Consider the following 14,680-nt stretch of genomic DNA (forward strand, 5'->3'; position numbering starts at 1 on the left):
CCTGTCAACAAAATCCTGGGTAAATAAAGCTGGACCCATTCAAGGCAAAATTCCCCATAGCCACAGCAAGCTGGAATGAATTTACATGCACATTTAGTTGATATTTCCTGCTTGTCTCTTGAACATGTAAATGGATGCTACTCCCTTCTGTAGAAGCAGGGACAGGTAAGGACACCAATTAATGCTTACAGGTGTTTCCCCGAGGGCTACCAGGCCCCCAATCTCCCAATCTCACATTTCCCTAATACTGTGACTCATGGAGCCTCATACTCACAGTGAAACCCTGAAACCCTGCCAGTTCCTTCCAATCTTTTTTTTTTTGAGACGGAGTCTCGCACTGTCGACCTGCCTGGAGTACAATGGCACAATCTTGGCTCACTGTACCCTCTGCCTCCCAGGTTCAAGCGACTCTCCTGCCTCAGCATCCCAAGTAGCTGGGATTATAGGCGCCCACCACCATGCCCAGCTAATTTTTTGTATTTTTAGTAGAGACAGGGTTTTACTATGTTGGCCAGGCTGGTCTCGAACTCCTGACCTCGTGATCCACCTGCCTTGGCCTCCCAAAGTGCTCGGATTATAGGCATGAGCCACGGCACCTGGCCTCCTCCAACTCTTTCTAAGAAAGCATTTTGAAGCCCAACTTCATTTTCATTATTATTATTAATTGGGGCCCAATTTTGCATACAATAAATTGCAAAGTTTTATTTATTTATTTTTATTTATTTATTTGAGATGGAGTTTCGCTCTTGTTGCCCAAGCTGGAATGCAATGGCACGATCTCAGCTCACTGCAACCCACGTCTCCCGGGTTCAAGTGATTCTCCTGCCTCAGCCTCTCAAGTAGCTGTGATTACAGGTGCACGCCACCACTCCCGGCTAATTTTTTGTATTTTTAGTAGAAACAGGGTTTCACCATCCATGTTAGCCAGGCTGGTCTCGAACTCTTGACCTCGGGTGATCCGCCTGCCTTGGGCTCCCAAAGTGCTAACAGGTGTGAGCTACCACACCTGGCCAAATTACAAAGATTTTAAATGTAGTTTTATGTGTTTCAACAAAGCTCTACACCCTTGTAACCACTGCTCCAATTGATATAAGAACTCTTTTATCACTGTATATTCCCTTATGTCTTTTTCCAGTAACAATCCATCCTCTCCTGAGGTTTTGATTTCTAACACCATAGCTCAGTCTGACCAGTTTTCGAACTTCATATAAATGGAACCAGACAAAAAGATCACTTTTGTGTCCGGCTTTTTATTGAAATGTTTTTGAGATGCATCTGCATTGTTATGTATGTCCTTAGTTCATTTTAAAATTACTTCTGAGGCACGGTCTGTTGTGTAGCTATACAGCACTTTAACAATTCACCTGTTGATGGACATTTTATTTTTTCCAGTTTTTGACTATTATGAATAAAGCTGCAATGAACATTTCTGTACGCATGTATATATTTCTTTTTGGAAACGTGTGTTTATTTCTCTTGGGTAAATACTTAGAAATGGAATTGCTAGGTCGGGGGTAAAAGTATGGTTAATGTATGTGTAAGAAACTGTCAAACTGTTCTCCAAAGTGGAGAACTTACTTGATTTTGAGACTTGTGATTGAATTATTTGCTGCAATTCCTGACCTTTATTAACACAATAGCTTTTTCTCCCTTCTTTGTCTGGATAAGAGAGATTGTAAAAAGTGGCTGTATCTCTTTTTCCTCCCTGTATCCATACCCTTTGCACATATTTTTTTGTGATCCCTTCTATGAAGAAGTGGGATCTATTTCCCACTCCTTGAACAGCAGCTGGATTTTTGACTTGCTTTCGCCAACAGAATGCAGTAGAAACAGCAGTGTACCAGCACCAAGCTCCAGCCTCAGGAGACCTCATCAGTCTGTTTCTATTTTGGAACGCTGCTACTGCCATAGGCACAAGCCTGGCCTGGTTAGACGGATGGGAGACCACGTGGAGAAGGGCCCAGTTGTCTCAGCTAAAGCCATCATAGACCAACCTACAGCCAGCCTGCTTCCTAAGACATGAGAGAGCCCTGTCTGGATTAGCAGAAACACCTACTCAACACGAAGCTGATTACAGAAGCATGAGTGATCTCAACTTTGAAGAGAAGAACCCCTTGGCAGAACCCATAAACTCATAAACAATAGCAAATGCTTATTAAGTTGTGGAGTTTTGGGATGATATGTTATGCAGCATATGTGACTGATACAGGCTAGATCTTCACCTCTTCCCCTACCATTTACTATTTGTGTAAACACAGTCAATGTAGTTAATATCTCTGAACTTAAAGACGTCTCATCTGTATGATAGGATCATGATGCTTACTTTAAAAAACAATTTGGAGGCCGGAAATGGTGGCTCACACCTGTAATCCCAACACTTTGGGAGGCTGAGGTGGGCAGATCAAGAGGTCAGGGGTTCAAGGCCAGCCTGGCCAACATGGTGAAATCCCGTCTCTATTAAAGATGCAAAAAATTAGCCAAGTGTGGTGGTGCGTGCCTGTAATCCCAGCTACTTGGGAGGCTGAAGCAGGAGAATCACTTGAACCTGGGAGGCAGAGGTAGCAGTGAACTGAGATTGCACCACAGCACTCCAGCCTGGGTGACAGGGCAAGACTGTCTCAGAAAAAAAAAAAAAAAAAAATAGCTTGGAGGATTAGATGAAAAATTGAAAGAACATGAACAGAGCTGATAATAAGGCTCAATACATTCTTTCTCTAGTAATAATAATGATAAAACCACCACCTCTTCTTTTTACCTTAACATATTTTCTTACAGTAAAATCTTCTATGGCTTTGGGACTAGAAAGGCCCGGACGTGCTCGAGACTTGTCCTTCCAGTTTGGAGTATAAGTTCATTTTCCTTCGCCAGATATTTCGTCATCACATGTTCTAGTTATTTATTTTCATTGATTGAGAAAAACCTATGACAAATGCATAGTTGTAAAATCTCAAGTGCTTTTGCCATGCATTTGTAGTTTATGAAATTACAATAGCCCTGCCAATGCCTTTAAAAGCTAGTGGTACAGGAAAACCAAGATGCATTCATTTGGTTTACAGATACTGTTTTGTGTGTATAACAAGTCACAGGATCCTTTCCTATGATTTCCTAGCTTCTCAAACCCATTGTCTTTCACCACTGCAGGGGACTATGGCCAACGGGCTAGAAACTATTAAGGCCAATAGAAGCCTATGAGACGAGGCCCTTTGTGATCAAATTTTTCTTAAGCTTGCTTAATTATGGCCCTTGTTATGCCTCTAAGTTCACCTACTACCACCGTTTCGCTTGTTCATTTTGTTCTTTTTTATAAGACAGAGTCTTGCTCTCTTGCCCAGGCTGGAGTGCAATGGCATGATCTCGGCTCACTGCAACCTCCGCATCCCGGGTTCAAGCAATTCTCCTGCTTCAGCCTCCCGAGTAGCTGGGATTACAGGCGCCTGCCCCCCACACCTGGCTAATTTTTGTATTTTTAGTAGAGATGGGATTTCACTATGTTGTCCAAGCTGGTCTCGAACTCCTGGCCTCAAGTGATCCACTCACCTTGACCTCCCAAAGTGCTGTGATTGCAGGAGTGAGCCACTGCGCCCTGCCTTGCTCCTTTTGTTCTATCCACACTGGCCTTCTGGCTGTTCTTCAACCAAGCAAAACGAGGTTTTTTGCTACTTCCTCTTCATGGGAAGCTTGCTCCTGGCTCTTCACACAGCCAGCTGATTTTTCCCTTCAGATTTGTGCCCAAATATCACCACAGCCTCTGAACATGGAGGTGGGAGGAGTTGAGCAATAAGACCATTCCTTACATGGTGTTTCCATGACACAAGAAAATCACTGCAGGAGCACAGATGATACCAGCGAAGTGTGGGAAAATCATTAGGAAGGGATGAGTTGCCACTCTTTCCTTTGTTATTTCTATTTTTAGATTTTATTTGAATTTTTTCATTTTTAATTTTTGTGGGTACATAGTAGGTGTATATGTTTATAGGGTACATGAGATGTTCGGAGATGGGCATGCAATGTGAAATAAGCACATCTTGGAGAATGGGGTATCCATCTTCTCAAGCATTTATCCTCTGAGTTAGAAACAATCCAATTATAATCTTTGAGTTATTTTAAAATGTACAATTAAGTTATTTTTGACTATAGTCACCCAGTTGTGCTATCCAATACCAAGTATTATTCATTCTATTTTTTCTCTTTCTTTGAGACAGAGTCTTGCTCTGTCGCCAGACTGGAGTGCGGTGGCGTGATCTTGGCTCACTGCAACCTCTGCCTCCCAGGTTCAAGTGATTCCCCTGCCTCAGCCTCCCGATTAGCTGGCACTACAGGTGTGTTCCACCACACCCAGCCAATTTTTGTATTTTTAGTAAAGATGGGGTTTCACCATGTTGGCCAAGCTGGTCTCGAACTCCTGACCTCAGCCTGCCTGGGCCTCCCAAAGTGCTGCGATTACAGGCGTGAGCCACCATGCCCAGCTTCTTTGATACAGTTTAGATAGTTGTTCCCTCCAAATCTCATGTTGAAATCTCATCCCCAGTGTTGGAGGTGGCGCCTAGCAGGAGGTATTGGGGCCATGGGGGTGGACCCCCAATGAGTGTCTTGGTGCCATCCTTGCTATAGTGTTATCACTCTGTTAGTTCCCATGACAGCTGGGTGCTTAAAAGAGCCTGGCACCTCTTCCTATCTCTTCTTGCTTTCTCTTGTTGTCATGTGACCTCTGCACCCACCAGTTCCCCTTTCCCTTCCGCCATAAGTGGAAGCAACCTGAGGTCCTCACCAGATGTAAATGCTGGTGCCATGCTTCTTGTACAGCCTGCAGAACCCTAGGTCAATAAGCTTCTTTTCTTTATTTGAGACAGGGTATCGCTCTGTCACTGGGGTTGGAGTGAAGTGGCATGATCATGGCTCACTGCACCCTTGGCCTCCTGGGCTCAAGCAATCCTCCTGTCTCAGCCTTCCAAGCAGCTGAAATCATAGGTATGCACCACCATGCCTGGCTAATTTTTAAATTCTTTACAGAGACAGGGTCTCACTCTGCTGCCCAGGCTGGTCTCAAAGCCCTGGGCTCATGTGGTCCTCCCACCTTGGTCTCCCAACTCTTTTCTTTGTAAATTACCCAGCCTGTGGTGTTCCTTTATAGCAACACAAAAAGACTTAGACACTCCTACTCTATTTTCTCTCTGATGGTCCAGGATATACTTGTATTGTTTGTAGCAGCATTTTTGCATATATAATTCACGTCATTTCATTCACCTATTTAAACCGTACAATCCAATGGTTTTTAGTACATTCACAGAATTGTACAACCACCACCACCATTGACCTTAGAACATTTTCATCACTTCAAGAAAGCCCAAACCCTTCCATTATCACCCTCTTCCTTCACTGTCCTGCCATCCCTAAACAACCACTAATCTACTTTCTGTCTCTAATGATTGACCCATTCTGGGCATTTCATATAAATGGGATTACATAATACGTGGCCTTTGTGACTGGCTTCTTTCACTTACTGTAATGTTCAAGGTTCATCCATATTACAGCATGTGTGAGAACCTCATTTCTTTTTATGGATGAGCAATTGGATGCATATGCTACATTTTGTTTATCCATTCTTCCTGTAATGGACATTTGGGTTGTTTCCACCTTCTGTCTATTGTGAATATTGCTGCTATGAACATTCATGTGCAAGTCTTTGTGTGAATATGTGTTTTCATTTCTCTTGGGTAAAATACCTAGGAGTCGAATTGCTGGGTGATATGGTAACTCTATATTTAACCAAACAGGGAACTGCCAGAATGTTCTCCAAAGTGGCCATACCATTTTACATGACCACAAGTGGTACAGGAGGAGTCCAATTGCTCTACATCCTCAACAACCAGAGTACATGCATTTGCGTATCTATCACCTCCACCTGGGAATATAAGTGGCCTGAAGGTTGGAGGTGCTCAACTCTGTACACGTCTCCCACCTTGAAACGTAGTGGACCATGCATAGCAGATGAATGAGTAACATCCCTCTTCTAGAACCTAGCATAGCACTCGGCAGAAGAAGGGCTTGTAGGCTGGGCGCAGTGGCTCATGCCTGTAATCCCAGCACTTTGGGAGGCCAAGGCAGACAGATCATGAGGTCAGGAGATCAAGACCATCCTGGCCAACATAGTGAAACCCGGTCTCTACTAAAAATACAAAAATTAGCTGGGCATGGTGGTAGTGCGTGCCGGTAATCCCAGCTACTCAGGAGGCTGAGGCAGGAGAACTGCTTGAACCTGGGAGGGAGGCAGAGTTTGCAGTGAGCCGAGATCGCACCACTGCTCCATTTCAAAAAAAAAAAAAAAAGGACTTGGAAATTGTTGAAACTTGAAAAGTCTGGTGGTTGTGGAGTCCGTTTCGCATGCATCCGATGTGCGCTTAATTTTAGGCTGAATTTAAAATCACTTGTTCTCCTCCTTCCCCCAACACAAACACACACTCCACACACACAAACAATGAAATCTCGCTCTCTCATTTAATTTTCACAACTGCAAACAAATCTATGAACTCACATCAAGGTCATGGAGCCAAACCCTATGGCAAGCAAGGTGGCTTAGGCGCGCTCCACCGTCTGTCATGGAACGCTGGGATGTGGCAGTTGTATTAAAGACAGGGTTGAGAATGTCGCACTTGCAGGCACAGAGAGATTTTTTATGTGCTCATTTCTTTGGTCGAGCTCAGAGGATCTGCAAATCAGGGCAGTTGGTCAAGTGATCTGGAATCAAGTCCAGACTCTATTGTTTACCATTTGTGAGGCTCTGGACAGGTTATTTTTTCCCTCTGGGCCTTACTCTTCTCATGCATCAATGGGAATAATGATGTTTACCCCCAGAGTGTTATTATTAGGTATGATAATATTTTTATTTTTGAGACAGGTTCTCACTCTGTCGCCCAGGCTGGAGTGTAGTGGCAGTGGCGTGATTATGGCTCATTGAGCCTCAACCTCCCGGACGCAAGTGATTCTCCCAACTCAGCCTCCTGAGTAGCTGGGACTACACATGTGCGCCCCCACACTGGCTAAATTTTTTAAATTTTTGGTAGACATGGGGATCTTACTATGTTGCCCAGGCTGATCTCAATCTCCTGAGCTCAGCGATCCTTCTGCCTCAGCCTCCCAAAGTCCTGTGGTTACAAGTGTGAGCCACCAAGCCTGGGCTATTAATATATAAATATAAGGATTAAGTGAACTGATATATAATCACCCCTTCCATAACTCCCCTCCCACTTAAAATCCAAAGTCAAAGAAACCGGGATATCTGAGGTTACTTTGGACTTCAAAGCTCATATGCAATAACGGTGCCTGAAACCTGGAAGAAAAGGACCAGAATTCCAGGGGGTCCAAACTTACTTTCTGAATTCTGCCAAGGAGAAACAATATCCTATAAAGAGCTCGGCAGCTAAGGGAGAAGGCAGCCGTGGTCCTTATCAACAGTAACCATCTATAGGATCATCTAAACTGGGACGCTCGTATGGATACAACAGATACTATTAATAATCACAAGGGGAATGCAAGCATTAACCAGGACAGTCCTGGGCAAATTGGGCTACAGGCTCACCCAGTGTATCTATTTGCAGAATCTGGAGGGCGGGACTCCTCAGCAAGCCTCTGGCACATGTTTGAGCTGCTCTCAAGCTGTTAAGCGCTAAGCGCGCTCATCAAAGTGTTTTTCTGATAAGTCCACTGAGAAGAATCCAGTTGAGGTAAATGGGCTCTCTACTCTGTGTCCATGTTACAGTTTTCAAAGTTCAATAGTTACCTGCCTAGAGTCTCCTCTGTAAGTCACCAATAACCCAGTTTGATTGTATTAAAAGCGCTGGAGTTTCTTCGGTCAAAAAGAACTGGCATAACTGATATAGAAATAGTAGTTATTATTTTCCCAGCAGCTCTTCCACGCCAGGCATTGTTCTGAGTCATTTCAGCATCATGATCTTTCTTGGAGGTGGTCATTGTTGGGCCCATTTTATGGGCGAGGACACTCAGGCTCTGAGTAAATAAGGAACTTGTCCGAGGTCATACAGCTTATAAGGGGCAGGCATAAGAATCTGAATCTGGGGAGGTCTGACAGCAGGTCCTGGGCTCTAACTGTTTGGCCTCTTTCTTGTGTGGAGGTCTTTGATCTGCATCTCCTGGAACCCTTGGGTTAACTTATCTCTCCACAGGAATCCTTAACCAGGTGTCCACAGACTCCCAAGCAATCCTGGGATAGAATTTATGATACATTGATAAACAGACAAACAAACAAAAACACATATACACTCTAATCTTCATTTTCTCATTTTTCCCCTTTTTTTCTTTCTTTTTTTTTTTGGTTTGAGACAGAGTCTCGCTCTGTTGCCCATGCTGGAGTGTAGTGGTGCGAACCTGACTCACTGCAACCTCTGCCTGCCAGGCTCAAGCAATTCTTGTACCTCAGCCTCCTGAGTAGCTGGGACTACAGGTGTGTGCTGCCATGCCCAGCTGATTTTTGTATTTTAAGTAGATGCAGGGTTATACCATGTTGGCCAGGCTGGTTTCGAACTCCTGACCTTGTGATCTGCCCACCTTGGCCTCCCAAAGTGCTGGGATTACAGTCGTGAGCCACCACGCCTGGCCTATTTTCCACCTTTTGAATATAGGCAAACCACAGGAGAATTAGCAGTCCTTGAGACTTTGTTGCCAATGGAAACCAGATATTTTCATATTACACCAGAGTTACAAATAATAGGAAGAATCCTTTACAGTCATTGCTATTTCAAAATTACAGTTGTTAGAATCCGCACTGCATCTTGTCACTTAACGTGTTAATAAAAATGCACACATATTACCATATTATACATTTGTTTTAACATTTTTAGGGGAACTGCATTTTAATGTAATTGGATTTCTTTGCAAGCCTGTGCATTTTTTGTCCTGAGAACGGGATCACAGGCTGCCTCAGACAACCAACAGGGTCCACAGTACAAAAAGATGGAACTACTCTAAAGAGTTGAGGAATGGGCCAGTTAGTAAACAAATCATTCACCCTTCATGTGCAAAATTTTATATAATTTCTCCCTAACATCACCAAAACTTGCACATGTAAGTAGAGAAAGCCTTAATGGAAATTTCTCATTCATTCTTTTCTTTTTTTTTTTTTTTTGAGACGGAGTCTCTGTTGCCCAGGTTGGGGTACAGTGGCGCAATCTCAGCTCACTATAACCCTCCGCCTCCTGGACTCAAGCGATTCTCCTGCCTCAGCCTCCCGAGTAGCTAGGACCACAGGCACATGCCACCATGCTTGGCTAATTTTTATATTTTTAGTAGAGACAGGGTTTTGCCATGTTGGCCAGGCTGGTCTCGAACTCCTGACCTCAAGTGAGGCACCCTCCTTGGCCTCCCAAAGTGCTGGGATTACAGGTATGAGCCACCATGCCCAGCCCATTTATTTCTTAAGTGGATGTTAATTGGGCACCTCCTGTTAATTGGGCACCTCCTGTGTATCAGGCCCTGTGAGTGGCATGGGAGATACAGGAAAGGACAGGACAAACATAGATAAAAGCCCCAACTTTCATGGAGCTGACATGATAAGCAGTCAATGCAACAATCAAACAATAATCATACATAGAATTAGCTAACCCAAGTGTGACGAGCTGTGGCAGAATGCACTGACAATTCTTTCACCGAGTACTGCTTGGCCAAGATCTGAAAGATGATCAAGTGCCAGCAAGGCAGAGAGTTTGGGCAGAGCAGCCCAGGCCCAGCAACAGGAAGCTGGAGCCAGTTCTCTCAGGCTCACCAGAGCCAACGGTTAAATTTTCAGGAATTTTGTGATCTGATTGTTAAACATAGCCATTATTAAAATGGTTATATAAACTTACAATTAAATAAATTATATTGAAAATAAATATCTCTAGCACGGCTCTAGAGGTCTTAATAGGTGGAGACTGCTGTGTTCTTTTTTTTTTTTTTGAGACAGAGCCTCGCTCTGTCGCCCAGGCTGGAGTGCAGTGGCGCGATCTCAGCTCACTGCAAGCTCCACCTCCTGGGTTCACGCCATTCTCCTGTGTCAGCCTCCAGAGTAGCTGGGACTACAGGCGCCCACCACCACGCCCGGCTAATTTTTTTGTTTTTTAGCAGAGACAGGGTTTCACCGTGTTAGCCAGGATGGTCTCGATCTCATGACCTCATGATCTACCCGCCTCAGCCTCCCAAGAGACTGCTGTATTCTTACACCATGCAAGGATAATGGAACCCACCCTCCCTTCCTTCCTTCTTTTTTTTTTTTTTTTTTTTTTTTCCTGAAGCAGGGTCTTACTCTGTTGCCCAGGCTGGAGTGCAGTGGCTCAATCTTAGCTCACTTCAGCCTTGAACTCCTGGAATCAAGCAATTCTCTCACGTCAGTCTCCTGAGTAGTTGGAACTACAGGTGCATGTCACCATGTCCAGTTAATTTTTAAACCTTTGTAGAGATGTGATCTCACTGTATTGCCAGGGCTGGTCTCAAACTCCTGGCCTAAAACAATCCTCCTGCATTGGCTTCCCAAATTACTGGTATTACAGGTGTGAGCCACCACACTCAATCTCCTGTACATTCTATCCAATTGTATCTTGAACACCACTCATTTCAGCAGTGAAAATTATTTCTAGTATCCTTTCAGCAAACCCTCTGGTGCAGGGTCCTATAATATCTGAAATGCTTAAGCAACTACCACTGCCGGGTGGGTTCCTGATTAGCATACTTTAAATACTGACTGATTCACTCTGGGCTGCAAATTCAAGTTCATTAATACACTCTTCCTCCTGCTTCACATTATTTACTCTGGAGACTTTTTTTTTTTTTTTTTGAGACAGGTTCTCACCTGTCACCCAGGTTGAAGTGGAGTGGTGGGATCATGGCTCACGGCAGCCTTGAACTCCAGGGCTCACATGATCCTCCTACTTCAGCCTCCCAAGTAACTGGGACTACAGGTGCATGCCACCCATGCTGGGCTAATTTTTATTTTTTATTTTTTTGAGGCAGAGTCTCGCTCTGTTGCCCAGGCTGGAGTTTAGTGGCACAATCTCGGCTCACTGCAACCTCCGCCTCCCAGGTTCAAGCGATTCTCTTGCTTCAGCCTCCTGAGTAGATGGGATTACAGGTGCGTGCCACCATGCCTGGCTAATTTTTGTATTTTTAGTTGAGACGGGGTTTCACCATGTTGGTCAGGCCGGTCTCGAACTCCTGACTTTGTGATCTGCCCACCTCAGACTCCCAAAGTGCTGGGATTACAGGTGTGAGCCACCGCACCTGGCCTTATCAGGCTAATTTTTAAAGTTGTTTGTGGAGAGACAAAGTCTCCCTATGTTTCCCAGCTGGTCTTGAACTTCTGGGCTCAAGTTATTTGCCTGCCTCAGCCTCCCAAAGTGCTGGAATTATAGGCATGAGCCACTGCTCCTGGTCACATTATTTACTCTGTGGTACTCTTATAGTAAACAGCAACACATATGAGATCATAATGTCTAACATCACCAGTTTATCCCGAATTTTGTTGCATTTCACTATTTCTTCTGTTCAGCATCAAATGTAGAAGGTGGGTTGTGTTTTGGGGTCCTATCATTCAAAATTTCTGTACCTTTAAACACTACAATTACACATAGTGGAGTGAGATGTTGTCACCATGAGAGGTAAAAAGGAGACAGGACCCCACTGAGGAAACCAGGGATTCATGCCTCTGACCTCCAGCTCACCCCAGGATACACACTCAGTGATGAAATAATCCTAACCCTAAGCTGCATGCATTACATTGTTCTCCCTCCCCGTCCCTTTCCTCTGATCCATCTCTTTTGCAAAACTCATGCAATTTGAGTGTGTTTCATGGTGCAATTGTAATATATACAGTTTTCCCATTTGTGTCTTTATTTGCAAACTGACAGCCGCTTTAACCCTGGCACTCATGGAGAATATTGCCTTAGAAAATGACCTCACCTGACTATGGCATCCATGAGGAGCAACGAATGAAACTGATAGTGGTTAAGACTTGCTTGCCCCTCTGCTTTTGCACAAGTGGTGCCTCTGCCTGGAATACCTTGACCTGCCTCCTGAGCTGTGTATCCAAATCTCAGTTCTGGCATCCCTCCCTCTGTGATGCCATCTCGGGGATCTCCAGCGGAGTCATCATGGCCTCCTTTGTGCCTGCCTCTTACATGCACTGTGATACTTTTCCCGAAGGTCAAAACACAAATGCTTAGAATGCTCAATATCCACAGAAGGCTAAGAAATGAACCAAGTGGGTTGGGGGTGAAGAACTGGGAACGATGGCACCAGAGTGAACTGGGAAGCCTGTGCTGGGTCCAAGGGTGCAGCTGCTGCTCAGGCCTGGCCTTGTTTCTGTGGGGAATGTGGGCTCAGGGTGGCCAGAGCTCCTGATTTTTCAAGAGAACTGGAAATCTGGACTTTCTTTTTTTGACATATGTCTATCTTTAAAGGCAATTGTTCCAGATTTTAAAATGACCCCGTTCAGAGTTGATAAATCACACATATTCATGGAATAAATCCACTCCAGGGCTACCAGTGACAGCCCAAGCTCTAGGCAAAACTCTCCTGAGTCTGAGGCTCTGTCCTTTCTTCCTCAGATTCCCAGTGCCTGGGGCACGGAACCTGGCATGGACAGGCACTTAGGAAATGTTTGTCGAGTGAATAAATGAGGCAATGAATCAATCAGGATATTAAAATTATTTCCACTCTGCATGAGCCGTACATATAGTGTAATATGTATATTTATATATGCTTTCCTTCGGGCCCATGAACAAAGCCAGGTACTTGCCAAAGTGCAAAGAAAGTTTGGTATTTGTATAACAATAATAAACCCAGGGCTGGGCGCAGTGGCTCACACTTTGTAATCCCAGCACTTTGGGAGGCTGAGGCAGACAGATTGCCTGAGCTCAGGAGGCCGAGATAAGCCCGGGCAACATAGTGAAATCCTGTAACTACAAAAATTAAAAAAAAATTAGCCAGGTGTGCACACCTGTAGTCCCAGCTACTTGGAAGGCTGAAGTGGGAGGATGGCTTGAGCCCAGAAGGTGAAGGTTGCAGTGAGCCGAGATTGCACCACTGCACTCCAGCCTGGGCAAAAGAGTAAAACCGTGTCTCGAAAATAAATAAATAAATAAATAACATTAAATTAAATTAAATAATAGGACAGGCATGGTGGCTCACGCCTATAATCCCAGCATTTTAGGAGGCCAAGGTAGGCAGATTGCTTGAGCCCAGGAGCTTGAGACCAGCCTAGGTAACATGGTGAAACTCTGTCTCTACAAAAAAATAAAAAAATAAAAATAAATAAAAATAAATCAGCTGGACATGGTGGTGCATGCCTGTAGTCCCAGCTGCTCAGGAGGCTGCGGCAGGAGGGTCACTTGAGCTCAGAAGGTTGAGGCTTCCGTAAGCTATGACTGTGTTACTGCATTCCAGGCTGGGTGACAGAGTGAGACCCTGCCTCAGAAAAAAAACAAAAAGCCAGTAAAAATAAAAATAAAAAGAATAAACCCAACAGCAAGGCATCTGTCGTCCTCTCATACTGGTCATTATAATTTTTGGTTAATTCATAAAACTGCTCCACAAGGTAGGTCATATTATCAGCTCCATTTTACAGAAGAGGAAAAATCTGTAAAGCTCAGATCAACTCACCTGCCCAAGACCACACAGTTGGCAAGTTTCCCGTTATCCTCAGGGTAAAAGCCAAAGTCTGTAAAATGGCGCTACAGGGTCCCCCTTCGCCCCCTATAGCCCATCTGACCTCATCTCTCCCTCTCCTTCATTCAACACCTGTCTCCCTGACTTCCTCAGACATCCCACATGTGCTCTGGTCTCTGGGCTTTGTCACTGACCCTCTGCGGGGGATGCTGTCGCCTAAGATCTTTGCATGGCTTCCTCTTACCTCCTTCCAGTCTTTGTTCAAATGTCACCTTTTCACTGAGAACTATACTTGACTCCCCTGTCCACTTAACATCACAGCTCCCATCACCTTCTGTTTCCCTCCCTTGTTTGCTTCATTTTTCTCCATAGTTTTTTTTTTTTTTAATCACCTTCTAACATACTATGTAATGTAATTATTCATTTTCTGCCTTCAACACTATCAGGTTAAACTCCATGAGGGCTATATGTATATATATATATATATATATTTTTTTTTTTTTTTCTATTTTCTTCCCTGCTATATCTCTAGTTCTAGAATTGTGCCTGGAACACAGGAAGCTTCAATAAATATTTGTTGGATGGAAGAATGCCGGGATTTGAACGCAGGCTTGATAATTTTATTTGTTGATTTTTTGAGATGGAGTTTTTGCTGTTGCCCAGGCTGGAGTGCAGTGGCACAATCTTGGCTCACTGCAACCTCTGCCTCCCGGGTTCAGGCAATTCTCCTGCCTCAAGCCTCCTGAGTAGCTGGGACTACAGGCGTGCACCACCACGCCCAGCTAATTTTTTTGTATTTTTAGTAGAGAAGGTGTTTTGCCATGTTGGCCAGGCTGGTCTCAACTCCTGACCTCAGGTGATCCACTTGCCTTGGCCTCCCAAAGTGCTGGGACTACAGGCATGAGCCACCAGGCCCAGCCTACTATAGTATACTTTGTATTGTTATACTCCTACTTAAAGATAAAAAGTTAACTATGAAACACAGCCTCAGAGGGTCCTTCAGGAGGTATTCCAGAAGAAGGCATTGTTA

At 44.4% G+C, this 14,680-nt stretch overlaps 1 protein-coding gene across 3 annotated transcripts in view; it reads right to left on the reverse strand.

Moving 5' to 3' along the window:
* Positions 1 to 14,680, reverse strand: part of LOC129016551 (neurofibromin-like) — a 90,486-nt gene that overhangs the window by 46,309 nt on the left and 29,497 nt on the right. The window contains exon 5 of one of the 3 annotated variants that reach the window (XM_063655461.1): positions 6,478 to 8,218. The exons of the other annotated variants lie outside the window; for them this stretch is intronic. Within the exon in view, the coding sequence (XP_063511531.1) occupies positions 8,162 to 8,218 (57 nt within the window). The 3' untranslated portion in view covers positions 6,478 to 8,161. Of the gene's footprint in view, positions 1 to 6,477; positions 8,219 to 14,680 lie in introns of those variants that run through there. 3 annotated transcript variants of the gene reach the window in all.

Source organism: Pongo pygmaeus, chromosome 19, assembly GCF_028885625.2.
Source record: "Pongo pygmaeus isolate AG05252 chromosome 19, NHGRI_mPonPyg2-v2.0_pri, whole genome shotgun sequence".
NCBI classification, from domain to species: domain Eukaryota; kingdom Metazoa; phylum Chordata; class Mammalia; order Primates; family Hominidae; genus Pongo; species Pongo pygmaeus.